The following is a 26,131-nucleotide window of genomic DNA, read 5'->3' as shown; positions in this document are numbered from 1 at the left end:
TCCCATTTTCTTCCACACTATTCTTATGGCCACTTCTTAGAAAGCACCTGTGGTGCCATACACTAGGGATATAATGTGAATAAAGTAAATGAAATTATATATATTTGTTTTAGGCGCTAAGAATGACAAGAATAAAAATCGGACTTTGGGGGATATATTCTACAATTTGAACATAATCATATGGATATGGATATTTAATATATAAATTAAAGATTCCCATTTCCAAAATGAGAGGAGGCCACATGGCAGACCTGTTCTCAATCAAGACTCCTTTTTTTCATAGCCCTCCAAGTTCCTGCCTGCTTCCCAAAAGAGAGCTATAAAGACCCAGAAACAGCAGTTGTGCTTCCTACTCCAAGGCTTCAGGTGAGCTACAACCCCACATGTCTTCACAGAGCCCCCATAGCTACTGCCTAATTATGAGCTTGTCTTCTCCCTTTATTCTAGAACTGTTCAATAAACTTCTCTGATCCTGATACAAGACCCAATCTATAATCTATAGATGACCAAATTTCTTAATCATCATCTTTCTTAAACTTTAAACCAAATGCTGCTGCCTACATAGGTACCTTTTTTTTTTTTTCTTTTAGTTTATATCTATACTAGCTTTAGGCTATTAGGTCATAGAGAGCCAGACCAGGAGTCAGAAAGAGTTATATCTTTCCAAGTTCCAGTGTGGCCTCAGATACTTACTAGCTGTGTGAACCCTTGGCAAGTCACCGAACCCTATTTTATCTCAGTTTTCACATAAAATGATCTGGAAAAGGAAATGGCAAACTACTCTAATATCTTCCCCAAGAAAACTCCAAATAGAGTCATGAAAAGTCAGATACAATTGAAAATGATTAAACGACAACAAGACTAGTCTTTAAAATATTCAGCTGATATTTATCTTTTATATATTCTTTAAATTCTGTGTTTCAGAATTTCCCTTTTGTCCGTATCTCCACCCTTATCTTTATGCTTAATCTTTTCCATCTTCCCTGGACTGTTACTAATTCTATGACATTTTGCCTGTTAAATTCTTTACTTAGATCTGTTCTGTTTTTTTAAATTTAGTTTTCTTTGTCCTACTTGATATCTCTAGTTTTTATGAGCACAGTACTTTGTTTTCTAAGTTGTTTGCAATATATTGTCTCATTGTTTAGATAGAATTGCTTGCTCTAGATATTTATGGTTTGTGTTGTGATTATATCATACTCCTTCCCTTCCTTTAAGAGCTGTTGATTTTATTTTCTTTATAGAGGTTATTATCCTGCTCTTTGATAAAATACTTGTACCATTATTTCTAAGTTCTTTTTCCTTTATAGCATTCTCAATAGATCTCAGCAATGAAATAATAGAAACTGAGGGAGGATTTCCTTATGTTTCAGGGGTTGCTGAAGATGGAGGATAAAGTTTTGTCTCTAACCTCGGATGAATGGGGGCATCTGGAACCATCTGAAATGAACCTCTACAGAAGTAACAGTCAGGAGAATTATGGGGACATGATTTCCTTGAGTAAGAATTTATGAAGAATTAGTCTTTATTTAAACTTTTGTTTCTTGGCTTGCATCGTTATTAGAAACTATGGGACATTTTATCAAATAAATTGACCATTGCAAAACCTTCTGTTCAACTTTTCTCCTCCTTCCCCCCACTCTCTCCCTCAGATGGCAGGTAGATCAATACATGTTAAATATTTTAAAGTATATGTTAAATACAATGTATGTATACATATCCATACAGTTATTTTGCTGTACAAGAAGAATCAGACTTTGAAATAATGTAAAATTAACCTGAGAAGGAAATCAAAAATGCAAGCAAACAAAAAACAGAGAGATTGGAAATGTTATATAGTGGTTCACACTCATTTCCCAGAGTTCATTCGCTGGGTGTAGCTCATTATTGAACAAATGGAACTAATTTGGTTTATCTCATTGTTGAAGAGAGCTACGTCCATCAGAATTGATCATCATATAGTATTGTTGTTGAAGTATATAATGATCTCCTGGTCCTGCTCATTTCACTCAGCATCAGTTCATGTAAGTCTTTCCAGGCCTTTCTGAAATCCTCCTGCTGGTCATTTCTTATAGAAAAATAATATTCTATAACATTCATATCCTACAATTTATTCAGCCATTCTCCCATTGATGGGCATCCACTCAATTTCCATTTTCTAGCCAGTACAAAGAGGGTTGCCACAAACATTTTTGCACATACAGGCCCCTTTTCCTTCTTTAAGATCTCTTTGGAATAAAAGTTTAGTAGTAATACTGCTGGATCAAGGGGTATGCACAGTTTGATAACTTTTTGAGCATAGTTCCAAATTGCTCTCCAGAATGGCTGGCTAGATGTATTCACAATTCCACCAACAATGTTATCAGTGTCCCAGTTTTCCCACATTCCCTCTAACATTGAGCATTATCTTTTGCTGTCATCCTAGCCAATCTGAGAGGTGTGTAGAGGTATCTCAGAGTTGTCTTAATTTGCATTTCTCTGATTAATAATGACTTGGAGCATCTTTTCATATGACTAGAAATAGTTTCAATTTCTTCATCTGAAAATAGTCTATTCATATCCTTTGACCATTTATCAATTGGAGAATGGCTTGATTTTTTATAAATTAGAGTCAATCCTCTATATATTTTGGAAATGAGGCCTTTATCAGAACCTTTGACTATAAAAATGTTTTCCCAGTTTATTGTTTCCCTTCTAATCTTGTCTGCATTAGTTTTGTTTGTACAAAAGCTTTTCAATTTGATATAATCAAAATTTTCTATTTTGTGATCAATAATGATCTCTAGTTCTTCTTTGGTCACAAATTCCTTCCTCCTCCACAGATCTGAGAGATAAACTATCCTATGTTCTTCTATTTTATGTATAATCTCATTCTTTATGACTAGATCATGAACCCATTTTGACCTTATCTTAGTGTATGGTGTTAAGTGTGGGTCAATGCCTAGTTTCTGCCATACTAATTTCCAATTTTCACAGCAGTTTTTGTCAAACAGTGAATTCTTATCCCAAAAATTGGGGTCTTTGGGTTTGTCAAACACTAGATTATTATTTTTAGATTATTATTGATTATTTTGTCCTGTGAACCTAACCTATTCCATTGATCAAGTAGTCTATTTCTTAGTCAATACCAAATGGTTTTGGTGACCGCTGTTTTATAATATAGTTTTAGATCAGGTACAATGAGGTCACTGTCACTTGATATTTTTTCATTGGTTCCCTTGAAAGTCTTGACCTTTTGTTCTTCTAGATGAATTTTGTTGTTATTTTTTCCAAGTCATTAAAATATTTTTTTGGGAGTCTGATTGACATAGCACTAAATAAATAGATTAGTTTAGGTAGTATTGTCATCTTTATTATATTCAGAATATCAGATTCCAGGCCCTTCGATCCTATAATGTGAATGCTGGTAGATCCTGAGTAATCTTTATTGTGGCTCCTCTGTATTGAATTGTTTTTTTCTAGCTACTTGTAGTATTTTCCCCTTGGTCTGATAGTTCTGGAATTTAGTCACAATATTTCTTGGAGTTTTGATTTTGGGATCTCTTTCAGTAGATGAACAACAAATTTTTTCAATGCCTATTTTACCTTGTTTCTATAACACCTTTGATGATTTCCTAAAAAATAGTGTTCAGGCTCTTTTTTTTCATCATAATTTTCAGGAAGTCCAATAATTCTCAGATTATCTCTTCTAGATCTGTTTTCCAGATCTGTTGTTTTCCCAAGTAGGTATTTAACATTTTTTCCCAATTTTTCCATTTTTTTGGTTTTGCTTGACTAATTCTTGGTGTCTCCTCGAATCTTTCATTTCCATTTGTTCCAGTCTGATTTTTAATGAATTATTTTCTTCATTTACTTTTAAAATTTTTTGGTAATTATCCAATTGAATTTTTAAATAAGTTGTTTTGTTCTATGGAATTTTTTTCTATTTCGCCAATTTTATTTTTTAGAGAACTACTTTCTTTTCCCAATTCACTAATTTTGTTTTTCAGGGAATTGATTTCTTTATCCACTGAATCTTTTAATGAATAGGATGACTTATCCAAACTTTTTTGCCAATCTTCCCTTTCCTTTCCTCATTTTTCTTCTAGCTCTCTTGTAAGAGCCTTTTTAATTTCTTCTATGAGAGCCTTGTGTGGTGGGGACCAGATCACATCCCCGCTTTGGAGTTTCCTCTAGAGACAATCTGCTTTTAGTTTCCTTAGCGTGTGAAGTCTGCTCTCTATCAGTATAGAAGCTATCTATAGTTAAAGCTCACTTTAACTTTTTACTCATTTTGACAAAAAAGAAACAAAGAAAACAAATCAACAACAAAAACAAAAAACAAAAAAACAAGTGTGGTCTGCTTTTTGGGCATTATGGTATTACCAAGCTTCCTCTACAGACAACAGGAAGTAGCAGTGAAGCAGCAGTGGGATAGCAGTGGCTGTGCTGTGTCTGCACAGCGGTTGTGCTCTGAGAGCTTGCTGAGTCATTCCAGGTACTGGGTGGGGGTCACCAGGTCCCAAAAGACTCTAGCTTTTGGGATTATAGCCTTTACCCCCTGTGTTTATAGCTTCTCTGCTGATCTACTGGTTTGCTGCCAGGGCAAAGTAGCTCACAGTGTAGTAGAGTTCTCCCCATAAATTTTCCGCCAGCTGAGACCATACCCTGCCCCGCTCCGATTTGTTCAGCATTAGCTGTCTTCATGCTCTCACTGCCTACCTGAGATCTTTGTCTAGTCTAATCATCCCTGTCTATGAGCAAAAACAGAGCTTTTTTGGTGAGTTTCAAGGATATCTTCTGTTGGTAATGTGATGTACTCCCAGTATTCATGGGTTTTTTCAGTCAAGCACTAATTCCAAGGCTGTTTCATGAAAGAAGTAGTCTGAGGGCAAGGAAGAATTTAGATAGGTGCGCATGTCCTCTCTGCCATCTTAGCTCCATCCCTATACCTAAGTTTCTTATTTAGTATTCTGTCGAATTTTCACATCATCAGCCTCAAGATGGAATGCTATAGAAAGATGTGTGTATTCTTAGTAAACATTAAAGATCTTTATTCTTCAATTTCCCACAGATTTTTTTTTAATTATTAAAGTAGATCATATTTATTTTACATCTCAGCACTGTAGCTTACACTTACAAAACAACTTTGTCACAAGGCTCTGAGGTATGAGGATTGGGTAGTATACATTTTATTGTCCTCATTTTATATGTGAAGGAGCTTGAGGCTTAGGAAGGGGAAAACAGAAATCAAGTAGCAAAGATGTTATGCAAACTAAATTTAAGATCAAGACTCTTACCACTAAAGGACATTGCCTTTGGCATATCACATTAACATTTAATGATGTATTTATTGTTTCAGATGGTGAACTAAGTATGGATATCAGAAAATCAGTTAAAAAAAAAGAACTTCTTGAAGAATTGCACCCACTTTGCCACCTTAGTGGAGAAGTTCCCAAGGGTCTAGAGGGTGGAGAGTCTGGTGAACAAGAAAGCAGGTTAGAAAAAAAGCAGAGAAACTCTACTGGAAGAAGACAGTATAAATGTGATGAATGTGGGAAGTGTTTTGCTCAAAGTTCAGGTTTGAGTAAGCACAGAAGAATTCACACTGGAGAAAAACCTTATGAGTGTGATGCATGTGGGAAAGCCTTCATTGGGAGTTCAGCCCTTGTTATACACCAGAGAATCCACACTGGAGAAAAACCTTATGAGTGTGAAGAATGTGGAAAAGCCTTCAGTCACAGCTCAGATCTAATTAAACATCAGAGAATCCACACAGGGGAGAAACCCTATGAATGTGATAACTGTGGGAAAACTTTCAGTCAGAGCTGCAGCCTTCTTGAACATCACCGAATCCATACTGGGGAGAAACCATATCAGTGTAGTAAATGTGGAAAAGCTTTCAGGCGGAGTTCACATCTTCTCAGACATCAGAGAATCCACATTGGTAATAGATTTTTTCATGGTCCTGAGCATAGGGAAGCCTGTGAAGGTAAGGAAGAGGTAGAAACACAGTGGGGAAATATTGAAGGACAAGAACTATATAAATGTGTGGCATGTGAGAAAAATTTTACTGGAACCATAAGTTTTGTGGAACATCAGAGAATCCATGCAGGGGAAAAACCTTAGTGTAATGAGCATGGAAGAGCTTTTAATCAGAATTTCTACTTATTAAATAACATCAAAGAAACCACAATAAATAAAAGTCTTTATTAGTGTAACTAGTTAATAAATACTAGAGTTAAAAGTATTTTGAAATGCCACCTCAGAGTATCCATAATTATAGAATCAGAATCAAAGGACCTCAGAGATCACATACTTGAACAAGAATCTCTTTTGTAAAATGCCTGGCCAGTGGCTATCCAGATTTTGCTTAAAGATTTCAACCAACTACCTCCTGAGTCCACTTTTGGATAGCTCTGATTATCAGAAAATTTTCCATTTCACTAAAGCTAATATCCACTTCTTTGCAACTTCGACTCATGGCTATATTTGTGGACCAAATAGAACAAGTCTTATCCCTTTTCCATGAAAAAACTTCAAATACTTATAGAGATATATCTTCTCAGGGCTAAACCCCTAATTTCTTCAAATGACCCTCATGAAATGATCTTCATCTTGGTTGTTCTCCTCTTGACACTCTAGCTTATCAGTGTCTTTCCTAAAAAATGGTGTGCATGACTGACTACAATATGTCAGATATGATATAACTAAGGCAGTAGGATCACTTACTCTCTGGACTCTATGTCTTTCTACATTTAGCCTAAGGTTATGTTAGCTTTTATTACATTGTCTCATTGAGCTTGAAACTTGTCATATCTTCCATATTATTTTATATGAACTAGCAATGCCTTCCCCATCTTATACTTGTGAAAGTGATTTTTGAACCCAAGTGTAAGACTTTACATTTACTCCAGCTGTGTTTTATCCCATTAGAATTGGCCAAATATAAAACCTATCAAGATGTGTTAGGATCCTAATTCTTTCATCAATGTCTTAGCAATGCCTCCCATCTTTGTTTTGTCTGTTAATCTGATTAAATCTAGAAGAGAAATTAGAGGTCATTTAGTTGAACCCTCTTTTTATAAATGAAAAAATTGACTCAGAGATGTTAAGGTTCTAAATCACACACTAATTAGCAAAACTACTATTTGAGCAGAACTTCTTACTAAAAATCCAGCACACTTTCTTCAAGTCACTGATACACATATTAAACAACATAGAACCAAACTCCGATTGTTGGGGCTCACCATCAGAGACTTCTTTAAGTCAATTCTTAACTTGAGGTCTTTTAAGTTAATCATTTCAGTAGAATTGATTTCTTTTGTAATCCTATATATTTTATTTATACATTAAAAAAAAATAGACTTCACCAAACTGCACAGGGATCTATGATACAAAAAACTTAAAAAGCCCTGATCTAGCTCTCTTTTCTCCATTTTGTCCCAAAGAATATTGATAATCATATGTTTTACTGTTATACAGTATTTCTCTGCTCTAGTGACCTTGTTTCCCCTTCTCCCAAAAGAAAATAAGTTCAGTCTTTTATAGTTGAGTTTTTAAAAAATAAACTTTTGTTGATAATCCTGTTTTTATATTGAATTGATTTCAACCATTCCCTCCCAGAAAGCCATACTTTTTAGACTTTTTTTTTTTTAAGTTTAGCCAATATGACATTGAAAAATCTGATATTATATGTAACGGTCGTGTGCGTGGTCCCTACTCTTGTGTTTTTCATATCTCTTCTTTGGGACCAACTTTTATCATTTTCAGTTGTTTTCTTTCTATTTTGTATTGTTGTAGTCATTATGATTGTTTTCCTGGTTTTGTTTCACTTTTCATTAGTTCTCATAAGTTTTGCCATACTTCTCAGTATCTATCATATTCGTCATTATTATAATTTAGAAATATTCAATTACACTTATGTATCTAACTCCTTTAGCTATTCCCAAAACAATAGACATCTATTATGTTACCAATTATTTATCACCATAAAAGGTGCTGCTATAAGTATTTTGGTATATGTGGGGCTTTTCTTTTTAATATTGACCTTGGCCAATATAAGACTTTACAGTAGAGTCTCTGAGTCAAAAGTTGTAAACATATTAGTAACTTTTATCACATGATTCCTAATTGCTTTCCAGAATACTTAAAAAAGTATATCTAGCTCCACCAAAAAACCTCTTTAAGGTTTTCCATATCCTCTAATCTCCATTACTAACTATTCTTATCTTTTATTATTGTCATTTTCCTGGGTATGAGAGAAAGGGACCTCAGAGTTATTTGATTTGCTTTTCTCTTAACATTAAACATTTGAGGCCATTCTTTCACATGATTGTTAATAATTTGTTGTTTTTCTCTTCTTCATATCTTTAGACCTCCAATATTTTGGAGTCCCGACTCTGTCATATATTTGCATTAATTCCATATATATTTTTGTTATTATATCCATATCCAAAATATTTGATTCAATTGTTTTCTCGGTTAACTGCTTCCCTTCTTATCCTGGTTACATTTACTTTATTTGTGAAAAAATTTCAAATGTATGCAATTTGAATCTTAAGAAAGATATATGATTTACTTCTCTTCTGATTTTTTAAAAGTAGATCTTTCATATTCAAGTCACCTAAGTATTTTTATCTTTTTGTGGTATATGATGTATTTTATTGGTGTAAACCCAGTTTCTGCCGCTACTTCTAGTTTTTCCATTAATTATTATCAAATAGGAAATTCTTTCCTAAGTAATTTATGTTTTCAAGTCTTATGAACACTAGGTTATTGAGTTCAAGTATTTCTGATTCTTCCATGTATAGTCTGTTTCATTATCTAGTTTTCTTAACAGTACAAAATACTTTTGATAAATTCTCCTTTGTGACATAGATAGATGTTTGCAAGTGCTATTCTTCCCTTATTCAAAATGTATCTCTTCATTTCCCTTAATGTTCTAGATCTTTGGTTTCTCTAAATGATTTTATTATTGTTATTATTTTGTCTAGCTCTATAAAGTATCCTGGTGCTAGGCTGATTTACTATAAGCACTGAGTCCATAAATTACTACTATAGCATTGTCTTGAGTACCTCGATGTCCTTCTAATTAATTTGAGTTCTATATTTCTTTAAGTAGCATTTTACACTTGTATCTTTGGAGATATTACATTACTTTGATAGAGTAATTTCATGATATTTTGTAGTTATTTTAAATGGTACTTTGCCTTTCTGTTATTATTACTTCCTAGTTTTTATTATTGTAATATAGAAATACCATTGGTTTTTGTAGGTTTATATTATAACCTGACTTTTAACTGAAGGGGTCCATTGTCTTTTCTTTGCTGATTCCCTATGGCATCAAAAAATAGGAATAGTTAAATCTTTTCATTGCCTGTGTTTATTTCTTTAATTTCTTTCTCTTGTATTATTACTACTAGCATTTCTGGAATTCTGTCAAATAGCAAAAAGAAAAGAGGATATCCTTCCTTTACTCCTGTATTTTTAGAAAAACTTCTAGGGTTTCTCATTGCATATAAAATGCATTTTAGGTTTTGGATAGTTTAAAAATACATTTAAAATCCTATGCATGTTCTTTGTAGGATTTTTAGCATAAATGATTGTTGAACTTTGTAAAAAACTTTTTCTGCCTCTATTGATATAAACATGGTTTGTTTTAATGAAGACATGCTGACTCTTTGTAATCACTACTTCCTTTTCTAAATGTTCATTTACAATTTAGTAATGTAGCTTATTCTTAATAAAAAGTCAGGTTCATTAATGCATAGGTTACATTCTCTTTACTTTTTTTGAAAATCAGGATATTTCCCCTTCTTTAGTTTTGTGGTACCTCTTCCATTTTGCCTGGTTTTTTATACTTCACTGACAATAATGCAGCAGTCACATCTGGTATTTTAAATATCTCAGGATATAGTTCATCTGGTCTGGTGACTGTAATACATCAATACTTCTTGCTTGCCTTGGGTAGTAATTCTCTATTAACCATTTTTGTATCATCTAGTCCAAATATTATTCTACATGATAGAGAAAATATCTCTATCATGTAGAATAATAGAGAAAAGAAATACATTCTACATGATAGAGAATTAAGTGCAGAATAAAAATTGAATAACCATGGTAACAACCTTTGGTAAGAAGACGCTTCATTCCCATGTAAACTTAATGCTTAATTTGCTAAACTTTATGCCAGCAAACATTTCAATTCTTGCAATAAAACTTTTCAAAACTTCCTCATAATTAACGTCTCATATCCCCATTTATTGTCATATATTTAATATTTGATAATTCTCATACAAATTCAATGTTCTTTTTGTTTTTAATTCCAAATTCTCTCCCTTCTTCCATACTCTACCCTAACAATTAAAAAAAAAAAACAAAGTACAATACCTCTTATTCATATGAACTCATGCAAAACATTAGCTATATTTGTAGGATAAGAGTGCCTATAAAGCCAAGAAAAAGAAAGTATTTTTTTTAATAATTATAACTTTTTATTTACAGAGCCCATGCCTGGGTAATTTTTTTACAACACTATCCCTTGCACTCACTTTTGTTCCGATTTTTCCCCTCCCTCCCTTCACCTCCTCCCCCAGATGGCAAGCAGTCCTATACAAGTTAAATATGTCACAGTGTATCCTAGATACAATATATGTGTGCAGAACTGAATAGTTCTCTTGTTGCACAGGAAGAATTGGATTCAGAAGGTAAAAATAACCTGGGAAGAAAAACAAAAATGCAAACAGTTCATTTCCCAGTGTTCTTTCTTTGCATGTAGCTGCTTCAGTCCATCCTTGATCAATTGAAACTGAGTTAGATCTCTTTGTCGAAGAAATCCACTTCCATCAGAATACATCTTCATACAGTATTGTTGTTGAGGTATAAAATGATCTCCTGGTTCTGCTCATTTCACTTAGCATCAATTCATGTAAGTCTCACCAAGCCTCTCTGTATTCATCCTGCTGGTCATTTCTTACAGAACAATAATAAAATGGAACTTCTTAGGTAGGAAACAAGTTATTAATTGCTTACAAGAGTTCAGCATTATGAATGGTGAAGTCAGTATAATTGATTACAGAGTTGAAGCATGGGAAACAATGTGATTGGTTGTAAATTGTGAATGAGTGACTAACAATAACCCTCTTCCTTACCTTCTGTGCCTAAGAAATGTTCATTCTTTGAGTTCACTTTAAACATCAGAGATGGTGGGCAGTCTTCTTTGAAGAGCAAACCAGACATCTATGAGGGTTAGAATGGGGGTATAAAGGTACCAGACCAGACTCCCTAGTGTCTACCTATATTCCTCTAGTATAGCAGATTTCCTTGAAGCAAAAATAGAACAGTGATTTCAGGCCAGCTGAATTCCTGAAGTAAGTCCAGAGATAAAGAATTATGACTTAGGCAGTTAAAGGACAACATCAATTAACTGTAAATAGCATCAATAAAAATGATATAGAATAAATTTAATTTTCTCACTTATAAGGTAGTGCAAATATTATTAATCCCATTTTACAAATGAGGATGAGACAAGTGAGTGTTGGAATCGGACTTCAAATCTAAATAATCTGATATTGATTCAATTCAATATACACTTAAAATGTACTTAATGTGTGTGATGCATTATGCCCAACACTGGTATCTTTTATTCTTCTGGGTGAAATGAACTATGTGCAATGAATAATAAATAGTCCTCCTGATTATTGTAAACAAAAGAAGCATCATAATATTATATTTTCACATCTACTGATGTGAATGGGTTTAAATTATACCTTTGGCTCCCAGTGGAGGACTTTATGAATGAATGTGTTTAAATTATACCTTTGGCTCCCAGTGGAGGACTTTTAAATGTTTTTTTAAGAATATTATCCACAGAGGCAGTATCATTTAACATCAATTCAGTTTAGAATTCCTAGCTTTGAATTTCCACTATATTGTTTATTGCCCATGTGATATTAGGCTGGACACTTTAAACCTCTCTAGTCCTCATTTTTCTTATCTGTTAAATGAAAGAGGCTAGAATAGATGCTCTCTAAAGTTTGCAAGCTATGAAGCTATAACCTTGGTTTTTTTTTTTTAATTTAATAGCCTTTTATTTACAGGATATATACATGGGTAACTTTACAGCATTAACAATTGCCAAACCTCTTGTTCCAATTTTTCACCTCTTACCCCCCCCCACCCCCTCCCCTAAATGGCAGGATGACCAGTAGATGTTAAATATATTAAAATATAACTTAGATACACAATAAGTATACATGACCAAAACATTATTTTGCTGTACAAAAAGAATCAGACTCTGAATTATTGTACAATTAGCTTGTGAAGGAAATAAAAAAATGCATGTGTGCATAAATATAGGGATTGGGAATTCAATGTAATGGTTTTTAGTCATCTCCCAGAGTTCTTTTTCTGGGTATAGCTAGTATAACCTTGTTTTGATGAAGTCAGAGTAAAGTGTTAAAAGAAGCATTCGGGAGCTTTTTTGCTGGTATTATGGCAAAGAATAGCTAACTCAGCTTTGCTTATTTGCCCCTAATTAGATTTTTTTCTATTAATTGAAGCAGGTTTTGAAAACTTGGGCCTCTGGGTATCAGTAAAAGACATACTCTCCTTCCTTCCCTCTTCCCTTCCTTCCTCTCTCCTTTCCTTCCTCCCTCCTTATCTCTCCTTCCTTTTATTCCTCTTTAATTCCTTTTTCTTCTTTCTTCCTTTTTTTAATCCTCTTCCGAAAGGATAATGCTTAGTTATAAAAATTTTCTTAAATTGAAGGTTATCTTCTGTAACCTTTTCATAAATAAACTTTTCTAAATATTTCTTGGGGGAGTTAGGTGATTCAATGAATACAGGAAGACTCATCTTCCTGAGTTCAAATCTGGCCTCAAATACTTACTAGCTGTATGATATTGGGCAAGTAATTTAATTCTCTTTTGGTTTTCTCATCTGTAAGAAGAGCTGGAGAAGCAAATGGAAAACAACTCATTTTCTTCATCAAGAAAACCCCAAGTGGGGTCACAGAGTCAGACATGCCTGAAATAACTAAACCACAATAAATATACATTGAATAAAACTTCAGGATCTTTCATGGGATAAAGGAAATAAGAAGTGTACTAGTATTATGACATATTGCTTTATAACTTTGAGTATGTTATTATTTTGAGGTGAGAATTAAAAAATACTTCAGCTATATTTTCATCCAGATAGACTGATAATTTTTACCATGCCATCTGCCACATATATTGTACCTTGCATTCATTCCTTGCATTCATTTTATTTTAATATTTCTTGTGCAAGTGCTTTGTCTCTATCATCATATAAATTCCTTGTGGTTATAAATCATGTCTTTTCTGTTCTCCATTTGTACTACCTAGAACAATGTTAAGAGATAGTAACTGCTTGATAAATTTTTGTTAAAACTCATTTGGAAAGTTCAAGCTGGATGTAATCACTCAGTAAACATTTATTAAACTCCTACCATATGCCACCTATTAGGAAAGTTGAGTCTAGTAAGTCATTTGAGCTCTAAGATCTGAAATAACATTGTGCTAAGCCAATTGGATTCTCTCTTTAAGTTTGGTATGGGAATACTCTAAAGTGGCAGATCACTACGCTGTCTAAGGAATAACAGATCAGCCCAGTCAAAAATGAGCAAGTTAAAGTTCCCATAATAATCAGTAATGGCATCAGGTCCATGAATACCCATTGTATTTCCATCCTGAGTGAGTTAGGAAGAGCCAGCTTTGAACAAAACAAAAACAAAGAACAACAAAATTCAAACTAAACCAAAATAAAAAAGTGTAAGAAAAGAAGAGTTTATTATGCAGGTAAAAACAGTAAACATTAAGATGGTTTTAAATTTCTAGATTTCTTAATATAAGGATTACACATACAGTCTCTAGACATAAGAACACAATACTCTTCTAGTAGCACTTATGAATTACTTTTTCCTAGAGAAAAAATTTGAACTGTACCTCAGGTGTATTGTCAGAAGTTATGTTTTTGATAATGGGATTCTTGACTCTTCCCCAAGAGACTCCAGGTGTAGAGGGCTCAGACTGGAGAAGACAGTGGTCTCTTAAGATCTAAGTTGTCAGAGAAAAAGACTTCATCCTTTGAACTCATTGCTCTTTGATGGACAAATGTCTACCAGCAGTCTCCCTTATAATGATACTACTTATACCCTGATTTTAAGGTTTTTGCCCAAAAGGATGGAAATGAGTGAAATGTAACTTAAAGAGAAGCCCAAAATAAAAATTATAATTGTTGAAACTTGTTGATATCTTTGACACTGACTCCTAGTTCTACTTTTCTTTGTTCTTTATGACTAAAGACCTTTTGTTTGTGCTGTTCCCTTTTCCTGGGATGTCCTTCTACTATATTCTACCTCTACTTAGGGCTTCCTGTCCAATAGTCATTCTCAAGTCACAAATTCAAGCTGCTCCCTTTTATAAAACCACCTCTGATTTCCCTAGGTGAGGATACTTCCACACTGGTATAATATTTTGAAAATATCCTTAATTGTTTCACCTTATCTTTTCCACCTTAGTCTTTAAGTCAGGATAATGTTTTACATATCCCCCGGAAAGCCTAATGCAGTAGATAATAATAGATTTTATAGATTTAATAGATATTATTGGTTGTCAGGCTTTTTTTAAAGACCTGCTGCTTTGCTGAGAGCCTTGAACATAAAGAGGCTTAATAAATATTTGTTAAATTGAAGGTAAGATCAGTGAGGATCAGATGAAGCCATTCAGAGCAAAAAGAAGCTAAAATCTGTTTTTAATAGCTTTTAGAACACCAACTCAAGCAGCTTAGAATTTAGCTCTTCAATGAGTCCTTTCTTAGTCCTAGGAAAATAGCATCTTGCCTTAGTGCAAATTTTTCTTATAAATGAATCACACTGCCAGTCAAACCCATATATGTGTAGCTATGTAATTTATCCATTCCCATTAAGTGGTAGCTATTATAAGCAGAATTTTTTTGGTGACTAGGGATTTCCCTAATAAAAAAGAGTTGAGGTTAAAGAATTCCCCATGTTATGACATGAACTGAAAACCTTCAACAAGTGATAGGAATTAGATAATGGCTGCCTCAAAAGACATTTGAAATATTGTTTTCATACAAGTGGTCCAAGTATTAATAACAAAGTATAAATGTGGCCCCTCAGATTAAAGAGAAGATGAAGTGTCAGTTCCTTCAATAAGCCACATTATACCACCAATTCCAATAACCTTTACACTTTGTGGTGTTTTACCTCTTTGTAACTTTTAATTCTATTGACCATACCCTTCTTCCAGTTATACCTTTCTCTAGTAGTTATCACTTTCCTGACTTTGCTACTTCTACCACTGCTACTCCACTAGTTTCTGATCCTCTCCAGCTTCTTTATTATTTTTGGATGGAGTGGGGGGCAATTGGGATTAAGGGACTTGCCCAAGGTCACACATAAACATTTATTACTAAATCTATGATCCCTAAATCCTTTGTTCACACTGTTCCTTTTCCCTGGGATACCCTTCTTTTGTATCTCACCTCTGCTTGGGGCTTCCTGTCCAATAATCATTCTCAAGCCACAGAGCCACAGATTCAAGCTGCTCCCTTTTATAAAACTACCTCTGATTTCCTTAGGTGAAAATACCTCCATACTTGTATAATATTTGAAAATATTCCTAATTGTTTCACCCTGTCTTTTCTATTTTAGGTAGTAGGAAGCTAGAAAGTCATCCTTTCCCTTCCTTTATTCCTTTCTTACTCCTTCCCTTCCTTCCTCTCTCCTTTCCTTCCTTCCTCCCTATTTCTCTCTCCTTTTATCCCTCTTTCATTCTTTTCCATTCCCCTTTTCTTCCTAGGAAACTAAGAAGTATTAAGTGTTTAAGGCTGAATTTGAACTCATGTCCTTCTGACAGCAGGGTCAATGTTCCAAACAGTGCCTCCCCTTCTTCCCCTCCTCCTCTCCCCCTGCCCCCCGCACCAGCTTCTTAATGTGGATGTTTCCCATAGATCTGTTCTTGGTTTTTCTCTCTCTCAATACCATTTCCATTGTCAATATCTTTCTCTTCCAATTTTAACTACCACCTCTCTGCAAATGACTACTGAATTTCTTATCATAAATCCCTTTTGAGCTCCACATGTCTTAACAATAGGATATTTTCCACTTGTATGGTCCTTCATCTCAAACTCTACATGCCCCAAACAACTCATTATCTTTCACTATAACTTTCCTTCACTATTTACACATGCTGCTGAATAAATCTAGGGAAAAAAATATCAAAACCATGCTAATTGAGATGCAATCTAACAAGATTGCAGAGTAAAGGAAGCAACTCACATAAGCTTTCCTAAATTCTCCTAAAAACTTCAACACTTCAAAATGAATTCTAGAGCATTAGAACCAACAAAAGGACAGAATGAAACAATTTTCCAACCCAAGATCACCTAGAAAGTTGATAGGAAACATCTGTTATCTGTCAAAGTACAATCCAGCACAGCCCATTATTGAGCTAGCCAGTCTATCTTATTCTTCAGGGACGTAGCAGAGATTGGGGACAAAAGAAGGTGAAGACTGAGAGAAGATAAGGTAGAATGGGAGAGGTGATGGTCAGAAGAAGAAAACTAGGATGGATGGGAAAATGCAGTTGGTAATCATAACTGTGAAAGTTAATGAGATGAACTCATCCATTAACAGAAGTGGATAGCAAAGTGGATTAAAAAATCAGAATCCTACAATATGCTTACACAAAAATAAATAAATAAACAAATGAATGAATGGATAAATAAACAAATGAATAGGTAAATAAATAAAAAACCAACACTCATTTGAAGCAAAGCAACCAACAAATTAAAGCATTAGAGAATTTAATATGCTTTAGCTAAAGCAAAAGATTGCAATCTCAGACAAAAGAAAAATTAAAAGTGAAGAAAACTACATCTTGCTAAAAAGTACCTCAGACAACTAAGTATCAATAATAAATATATATGCATCAAATAAATGGTATAGCATCCAAATTTCTAAAGAAAAAAATGAGTTGTAAAAGGAAATGGACAATAAAATTATAATAGTAGGGGACTTCGATTTTTCACTTAGAACTACACTTAGAACTAGAAATTAAGGATATCAATCTTTGCAGGTGACATGATGATTGACTTAAAGAACCCTAGAGAATCAACTAAAATTAATTAAGGTAATTGACAAGTTTAGCAAAATTTCAGGGTAGAAAATAAACCCACATAAATCATTAGCATTTTTATATATTACCAACAAAGTTCAGCAGCAAGAGATAGAAATAGAAATTTCATTTAAAATAACTCTAAACACCACAAAATACTTAGGAATCTACCTGTCAAGACAAATCCAGGAATTAAATAAACATAATTATAAAATATTTTGCACACAAATAAAATCAGATCTAAACAATTGGAAAAATATTAATTATTCCTGGATAGACCAAGCCAATATAATAAAAATGACAATTCCACCTAATTTTTCTATGCCATATAAATCAAATAATCAAAAATTATTTTATAGAACTAGAAAAATAAGAATAGATTTCATCTGGAGGAACAAAAGATCAAGAATATCAAGGAAATTAATGAAAAAATAATTTGAAGGAAGGTGCTCTAAAAAATCAAGAAGATCAAGGGAATTAATTGAAAAGTGAAGGATGAAAATCTAACATTATCAGGTGTCAAACTATACATGCAAAGTGATAATCATAATAATTCAGTACTCAATGAAAAATAGCATGGTTGTTCAGTAGAATAGATTGGGTACACAATGCACAGAAGTAAATGGCCATAGTAATCTATTGTTTGATAAGCCTGAAGAGCCAAGATTTTGGAGCAAGCAAGACTCACTGACAAAAAATCCTGGGAAAACTTGAAAGCAGTGTGGAAAAACTTGGCATTGATCTCATTTTCACACCATGTACCAAGTTTGATAAGGTCAATATAGATTCATGATTTAGACATAAAGAGTGGTACAAGCAAATTAGAGGAGTGTTGAAAAAATTACCTATCAGATTCATGGATAAGGGGAAGATATACAACCAAGTAGGAAATAGGGCGAATCATGGGAAATAAAATGGATAATTTTGATTATATTAAAAAGATTTTGTCCATATAATACCAATTCAGGTTAGGTGGAAAGAAGGGAAAAAATAGGAAAAAATTTATAGCATTTCTTTAATAAAGTTCTCATTTTTCAAATATATAGAGAACTGAGAAAAAGTTATGAAAATAGGAGTTATCTCCAATTGGTAGTCAAAGAATTTGAACAAGCAGTTTTTAAAAGAAATAAAAGCTACCCATAGTTATATGGAAAAAATACTCTAAATCAATAATTAGAAAAAAGCAAATTAAAATGCTTGCGAGGTAATATATTTGATCCACAAGATTGAATAATGTTGTAGAAAAAAGGAAATGAGAAATGTTTGAAGGGATATTGAAAAATAGGTACTTTAATGCATTGTTGGTGGAATTGTGAACTGAACTAAAAGGATCAGTTCTCTTATAGCCAAAAGGCTGCAAAACTGTTCCAAGAGCTATAAAACTATGTGATACCCTTTGACTAAACAGTACCAATACTAGATCAGGAGATCAAAGAAAAAGAAAAAAAACTATATATGCAAAAATATTTGTATCAAATCTTTTTGTGGTGGCAAAGACTTAGAATTTGAGGGAATGGTTGAACAAATTGTGGTATGAGATTGTGATGGAATATTATCATGCTATTGAAAAATAAAGAAGGGAAACCTGGAAAGACTTACGTGAATGGATGCATGATAAAGTAAAAAACAAAACAAAACAAAAAAAACACAGAACATTGTACACAGTAACAGGAAAATTGTTTTGTGAAGAATTGTAAATGACTTTGCTATTCTCAGCAATACAGGGATTGAAGATAATTGCAAAGGACTATGAAGAATGCCTCTAGAGAAAGAACTGATATTGCTTGACTTTGTTTTGAAGCATGCTGTTCTTAAAAAAAATTTTCTTTTGCTTGAGTCTTTTTGCATAAAATAACAAATATGGAAAAGTTTTACATAAATGCACATGTATAACTTATATCTGATTGCTCACCATATCATGGAGGAAAGGGAGGAATTGAACTTGGAATTCAAAATTTTAAATAACTGTGTTAAAAAAAATTGAAAAAAACAAACCATGCATGCCAAAAAGAACATTTTCATATATACAATAGAACATAAAGATTATTGTAAATTTCTATTTGATAACCACTGACTTTTTAAAAAGCATATAATAAATTTTAATACATTAAAAAATTTTGCTTTTCTATGATTCCTTCTGAAATTTTTTCTGTTCTCAACTGTGCATTAAAAAAAACCATTTTTGTATTATGATTAATAATCTTTTTTCTCCTTCTATCTTTTCCTCCCAAAATAAAAATAGAAAGAAAGGATTTTTAAGAACAAACACTATGCTAAATAAACTACATTCAAGCAAAACAAAACCACGTCAATGTCCAAAAATGTGTTTTTCTGTATTACTTTATCAGAAAGTATGTAACATGTTTCATCATAGGTTCCATGAAGACATGGCTGGCTATTCCAGTAATCAAAGTTCTTAATTCTTTCAAAATTATTTTCCTTTATAATTGTTGTCCTGGTATGATTTATTTTTCTAGTTCTGATTAAGTGAATCTATCAATCGATTAATAAACATTTATTAAATACCTTCTTTCTGCCAAAAACTATGCTAAGGACTAGGAATAAAAGAGTCAAAGTATTAATAGAGAGGAAAAAATTTTAATATCATATCTAAAGATATGCCCTTTTCAGTGATATAACCAAAATGTCAGTATCATTGATTAAAATATTTTAGTAGCATAGATTTAAATATCTTCCCTATCTTCATATTCATTGGCAGGTACAAAGAGGTTTACCCAGGTCTTAGGAACTTTGCATGCTTACATTTTCACATAATAAACCAAGTGTAATTGGATGACCTGCAGTATTAAAATCAGTAATGCTTTAAGTGTGATATTGTTAGTATTGCAATATTTTTTAATAGTTGGACTAAACTAACTTGAAAAACAGACTTCAGAAACAACTTTAATTATTCATGCATTCTTATTTGAATACCAAAGAACTGAAAGCAATTGATAGTCATAGTCTCTCAGAGCACTAGGATTTCCAGACCAATAAAACAATATGGGTTTTAATTCAAAATCCTCTTCTCTATTACTTCTCAATAAATGTATTAGGGGAGTTGTAGAGACTTTTAAATCAGTTTTTTTTTCATTAGAAGTTCTGGGGAGACTTTTTTTCCCCCAGAATAAGCTGGTTTCATCAGCATTTAATAATTATTGAAAAGTATATTCAATTATTTTCTTCAAAACACTAGCTGCCATATTCTCATCTACCTTGGCTACTTCTCTGGTGATTTTAACATTATGCATTTGATTTTTGACTTTTCAAGTAATTAAACCAACACTTATAGTAAAAGTTTCTTCATTATCCACTTCATTTGTTTTCTTTCACTATCTTAAATACACATGAAACTTTTTTCTCAATGATTGCTCTAAAAGAAATTCAATTCATATAGCTAAAAGATGTTCTATTTCTATCCCTATAATCGTCACAGTTGTTTTCAAACCACAAAAATCTGATATAACTTTGTCTTTTGTTTTTATTTCAGCTATATTTTATAGTATTTCATGGTACAGATTCAAGCATTCCAACATCTCATCTTATTCTAGAAACTTAAATTTTTATTTTAATTAGTAAAAAAATTTTATTCTAATGTAATAAAGAGCCTATTTTTGTGGAGGGTGTTGGTGTTGACAGTTTTTCCATCAGAGTTATTATCCCTTTTATTTTTCCAATTCTTCCAGAATTTAATTTTTTTGTTTGTTTTTATATTACTAGGATTTTTTTCCACTATTCCTCTGCTGCCATCCCAGAAAACCATCACATATAACAAGCAATATTTTTATATCAAAGAAGAGGCAAATAATTAGCAAAACCAATTAACTTGTCAAAAATGTCTGAAAACATGTACAGTATTCCATGTCTGTAAAGTTTCATCTTTTCAAAAGAGGTATCTTTTCACATTTCTTCATTAAAACCATGTCTGTTATTTTTAATTTTGTTAGTTTTATTACATCAACATTGATTGTTCGGTGGTTGTTGCTCTTTTTATTTATATTGTTTTAATCATTGTTTATATTTTTGGTACTTCTTGTTTTAACAAATTTCTTCATTTTCATATTCATATTCTAAGAATTTATATTTATTTTCAATGGAATTTCCGTATTATTATCTTACATTTTGTTTTTTATTATATAAAAATACTATTGATTTTTTGTAAATATTTTTATAGCTTGCATCTTTGCTAAAGCTATTAATTATCTTCATTACCATCTTTTTAACTTAATATAATCGAAATTTTCTATTTTGTGATCAATAATGATCTCTAGTTCTTCTTTGGTCACAAATTCCTTCCTCCTCCTCAGGTCTGAGAGATAAATGATCCTATGTTCTTCTAATTTATTTATAATCTCATTCTTTATGCCTAGATCATGAAACCATTCTGATCTTATCTTGGTGTATAAGTTAAGTGTGGGTCAGTGCCTAATTTCTGCCATACTAATTTCCAATTTTCCCAGCAATTTTTGTCAAATAATGAATTCTTATCCCAAAAGCTGGGGTCTTTGGGTTTGTTAAACACTAGATTGCTATAGTTATTGACTGTTTTGTCCTGTAAGATTTTTTCCCCTTCCCTCCCTCCACTCCCTCCCCTAGATGGCAAGCTGTCTTATAGATGTTAAATGTTATAATATATCCTAGATACAATATATGTGCACAGAACCAAACAGTTCTCTTGTTACACAGGAAGAATTGGATTCAGAAGGTAAAAATAACCTGGGAAGAAAAACAAAAATGCAAACATTTTACACTCATTTTCCAGTGTTGTTTCTTTGGGTGTAGCTGCTTCTGTCCATCACTGATTAATTGAAACTGAGTGAGGTCTCTTTGTCAAAGAAATCCACTTCCATCAGAATACATCTGCATACAGTATCGTTGTTGAAGTATATAATGATCTCCTGGTTCTGCTCATTTCACTTAGCATCAGTTCATGTAAGTCTCTCCAAGCCTCTCTGTATTCATCCTGCTGGTCATTTCTTACAGAACAATAATATTCCATAGCATTCATATACTACAATTTACCCAACCATTCTCCAATTGATGGGCATCCATTCATTTGCCAGTTTCTAGCCACAAAGAGTTTGGCACATACAGGTCCCTTTCTCTTCTTTAGTATTTCTTTGGGATATAAGCCCAGTAGTAGCGCTGCTGGATCAAAGGGTAAGCACAGTTTGATAACTTTAGGGGCATAATTCCAGATTGCTCTCCAGAATGGTTGGATTCATTCACAACTCCATCAGTGTCCCAGTTTTCCCACATCCCCTCCAACATTCATCATTATTTTTTCCTGTCTTCTTAGCCAATCTGACAGGTGTGTAGTGGTATCTCAGAGTTGTCTTAATTTGCATTTCTCTGATCAATAGTGACTTGGAACACTCATATGAGTGGAAATAGTTTCAATTTCATCATCTGAAAATTGTCTGTTCATATCCTTTGACCATTTATCAATTGGAGAATGGCTTGATTTCTTATAAATTAGAGTCAATTCTCTATATATTTTGGAAATGAGGCCTATATTAGAACCTTTAACCATAAAAATGTTTTCCCAGTTTGTTGTTTCCCTTCTAATTTTGTTTAGATTAGTTGTTTGTACAAAGGCTTTTTAATTTGATATAACAAAATTTTCTATTTTGTGATCAATAATGATCTCTAGTTCTTCTTTGGTCACAACTTCCTTCTTCCTCCACAAGTCTGAGAGGTAAACTATCCTATGTTCCTCTAATTTATGATCTCATTCTTTATGCCTAGATCATGAACCCATTTTGACCTTATCTTGGTGTACGGTGTTAAGTGTGGGTCAATGCCTAGTTTCTGTCATGCTAATTTCCAATTTTCCCAGCAGTTTTTGTCAAACAGTGAATTCTTATCCCAAAAGCTGGAGTCTTTGGGTTTGTCAAAGACTAGATTATTAAAGTTAGTGATTGTTTTGTCACTCCTCCCACTTTTCAATGAGGTGGGAGAAGTTTTTGTGTAAATAAAATATGTCTAATATTTTCTCTTTGAGCCAAATATCATGAGAGTAAGATTCATACTATATTCATCTCCCTCCCTTCATTCTCTCAGATATAATAGGTTTCCTTTGACTGTTCATGAGATGTAGTTTCCCTCTTTTTACCTCCACTTTTTTGGGGGGTACAATTTCCTTTCCTTGTCTAGTTTCTTTTTTATATTATAACAGTAAAATCAAATTATACATGTACTATTTATGTATAGCCATAACAAAAACACAGTTCCCAAGAGTTCTTTTTACCTTTTTATGCTTCTCGAGTCCTATATTTGGAGAGGTAAACAAACCTTTTGTTTACCTCTGGTTTTTTTGTCAGAAATAAATGGAATTCACCTATTTCAGTGAATATACATCTTCTTTCCTGGAAGAAAATGCTCAGTTTATCTGGGTAAGTTATTCTTGGATGCACACCAAGTTCTTTTGCCTTTCAGAATATCAGATTCCAGGCCTTTCAATGCTTTAATGTGTATGTTATGAGATGCTGAGTGATCCTTATTGTGGCTCCTCAGTATTTGAATTGCTTTTTCTGGCTCTTGTAGTATTTTTCCCTTGGTCTGATAGTTCTGCAATTTAGCCACAATATTTCTTGGAGTTTTGATTTTGGGATCTCTTTCAGTAGGTGATTAATGAATTCTTTCAATGTTTATTTTACTTTCTGTTTCTATAACATCTGGGCAATTCTCTTTGATGATTTCCTGAAAAATAGCATCTAGGCTCTTTTTTTCATCATAATTTTCAGGGAGTCCAATAGTCCTTAGATTATCTCTCCTAGATCTGTTTTCCCAAGTAGGCATTTAACATTTTTTTTTATATTTTTGTATTTTTTTCTTTTCTTTTTTTTTTCCACTTGACTGATTCTTGAAGGTGTCTCCTTGAGTCATTCATTTCCATTTGTTCCAGTCTGATTTTTAATGAATTATTTTCTTCATTTATTTTTTAAAATTTCTTTTTGCATTTGTCCAATTGAGTTTTTAAATGAGTTGTTTTGGTCTATGGAATTTTTTCCCATTTAGCTATTTTTTTTAAAAGAATTATTTTCTTTTTCCAGTTCACAAATTCAGTTTTCCTTGGAATTGTTTACCTTTTCCAATTCACAAATTCTGTTTTCCTGAGAGTTGTTTATCTTTTCCAGTTTGCAAATTCTGTTTTTCAGGGAGTTGATTTCTTTATCCACTCTATCTTTTAATGAGTAACATGACTTATCCTGACCCTCTTGCAAAGCTTTTCTTTCCTTTCCCTATTTTCCTTCTAGCTCTGTTTTAAGATCCTTTTTAATTTCTTCTATGAGAGCTTTGTGTGATGGGGATCAGATCATATCCACCTTTGGATCTAGAGACATACTGTTTTTAGTCTTCTAAAGGTTTGAAGTTTGCTCTCTTTCTGTATAGCAGCTATCTATAGTTAGAGCCTGCTTTGCTTTTTTGCTCATTTTTTTGGGGAAAAAAAAAACAAAAAAAACTATGGTCTGTTTATCGAGGACAGTAGGGTATTTCCAAGCTGCCTCTACAAACAACAGGAAGTAGCAGAGATGGGGCAATGGGAAAGCACCCACTGGCTGTGCTGGAATTAGCAATTGTGCTGAAATCAGCAGCAGCAGAAAGGCCGCTACTAGGGCTATGCTGCTACCAGTAATTGTGGCTGTGCTTGGATCACACTGAGTCACTCCAGGTGTTGGGTGTGTGTGGCCAGGTCCCAAGAGAGTCTAATGTTTTGGGGTTATAGTCTTTACCCTGTTTATAGCTTCTCTGCTGATCTACTGGTTTGCTGCCAGGGCAGAGTAGTGTGAGCACTGTGGTAGAGTTCTCCCTGCAGATTTTCTGCCAGTAGAGACCACATCCCATTCCCCTCCAGTCTACTCAGTGTGAGCTGTTTCCCCTGCTTTCACTGCCAACATGTCTGACTTTGCTCCTGGCCTAGCCGTCCCCACCCATGAGCAAAAACAGACCTTTTGTGATGAATTTCGAGATTATGTTTGGTTGGTAATGTGTTGTACTTCCAATATGGGTGGGTTCTGACGGTATGGCACTAATTCCAAGGCTGAATTTTGTTAGAATAGATTGAGGGAAAAAGAGAGTTATCTTGGCTTGGACCCCCCATCAATTCTCTTTCATCTTTACCTTTTGAGGTTTCTCTTGAATCTTCTATTTGAATATCAAGTTTTCTATTCATCCCTGGTCATATTTTCTTTTCTTTTTCTTTTTTTTAAACTTTGTGTCATTGTTTCTTGATGTCTCATGGACTCATTTGCTTCTATTTTGCCCAATTCTGATTTTTCAGGTATTATTTTCTTTAGAGAAATCTTGTAACTCTTTTTTTTTCAATTTAGCCAATTTTGCTTTTTAAGGAGCTCCTTTCCTCTTTTTTTTTTTTTTTTTTTTTTGCAGTTAAGTGGTATAGTGGATAGAATGCTGGACCTGTGTAGAGGGCAAGAATTTTGGAAAAGTATACTTGAAACAAAGATACTTATAGCAGAGTGTTTACTCAGTATGATTGATGAGATAATGGTTCTCTAGTTCACATATACTTAGTACATAGTTCTCTAGTTCATACATACTTAATGTGCTATAATGATGTAATCGTACGAAGTATTTAAGGGCTGAGAGGACTGAAAAGAGAGACATTCCATTTTTGACCATCCTCCTGGTGGCTCTCCTACCTCCTGCACTCCTCCACTAAGATCAAGACCAAAGTCAGACTGGCAGACTGCTGGAGGAAACTGGGACAGACTGTCATACTGGATCAGATGAAAGAGACAATTTGGATTCTTTGAATCCTTGTGTCCATCCTCGTGGTGACTATCCTGCTAAGATTAAGGCTGTTCCCAAGGTCCTCCAGAAAGGTAGCCCAAACATTGCATTTTGGTCCCCAAATGTGGACATAAAGACCTACATTCAGCAATTCGACTGATGCGATCTTAAGTTCAGTGGAGAAGTCCCTCTGACCTGGAAATGGGGGTGAGCAAATTAGTCACTTTCATTTT

General features: G+C 33.4%; 1 protein-coding gene across 1 annotated transcript in view; it reads left to right on the top strand.

The window, feature by feature from the left end:
* LOC100933662 (zinc finger protein 271) overlaps positions 1–26,131 on the top strand; it is a 65,227-nt gene that overhangs the window by 2,963 nt on the left and 36,133 nt on the right. Inside the window, exons 4-6 of the mRNA XM_031968434.1 lie at positions 284–366; positions 1,374–1,500; positions 5,342–5,926. Coding sequence (XP_031824294.1) covers positions 284–366; positions 1,374–1,500; positions 5,342–5,926 — 795 coding nt within the window. The remainder of the gene's footprint in view (positions 1–283; positions 367–1,373; positions 1,501–5,341; positions 5,927–26,131) is intronic.

This window comes from Sarcophilus harrisii, chromosome 4, assembly GCF_902635505.1.
Source record: "Sarcophilus harrisii chromosome 4, mSarHar1.11, whole genome shotgun sequence".
Classification (NCBI taxonomy): Eukaryota; Metazoa; Chordata; class Mammalia; order Dasyuromorphia; family Dasyuridae; genus Sarcophilus; species Sarcophilus harrisii.
This window is presented reverse-complemented; position numbering and strand designations above follow the sequence as displayed.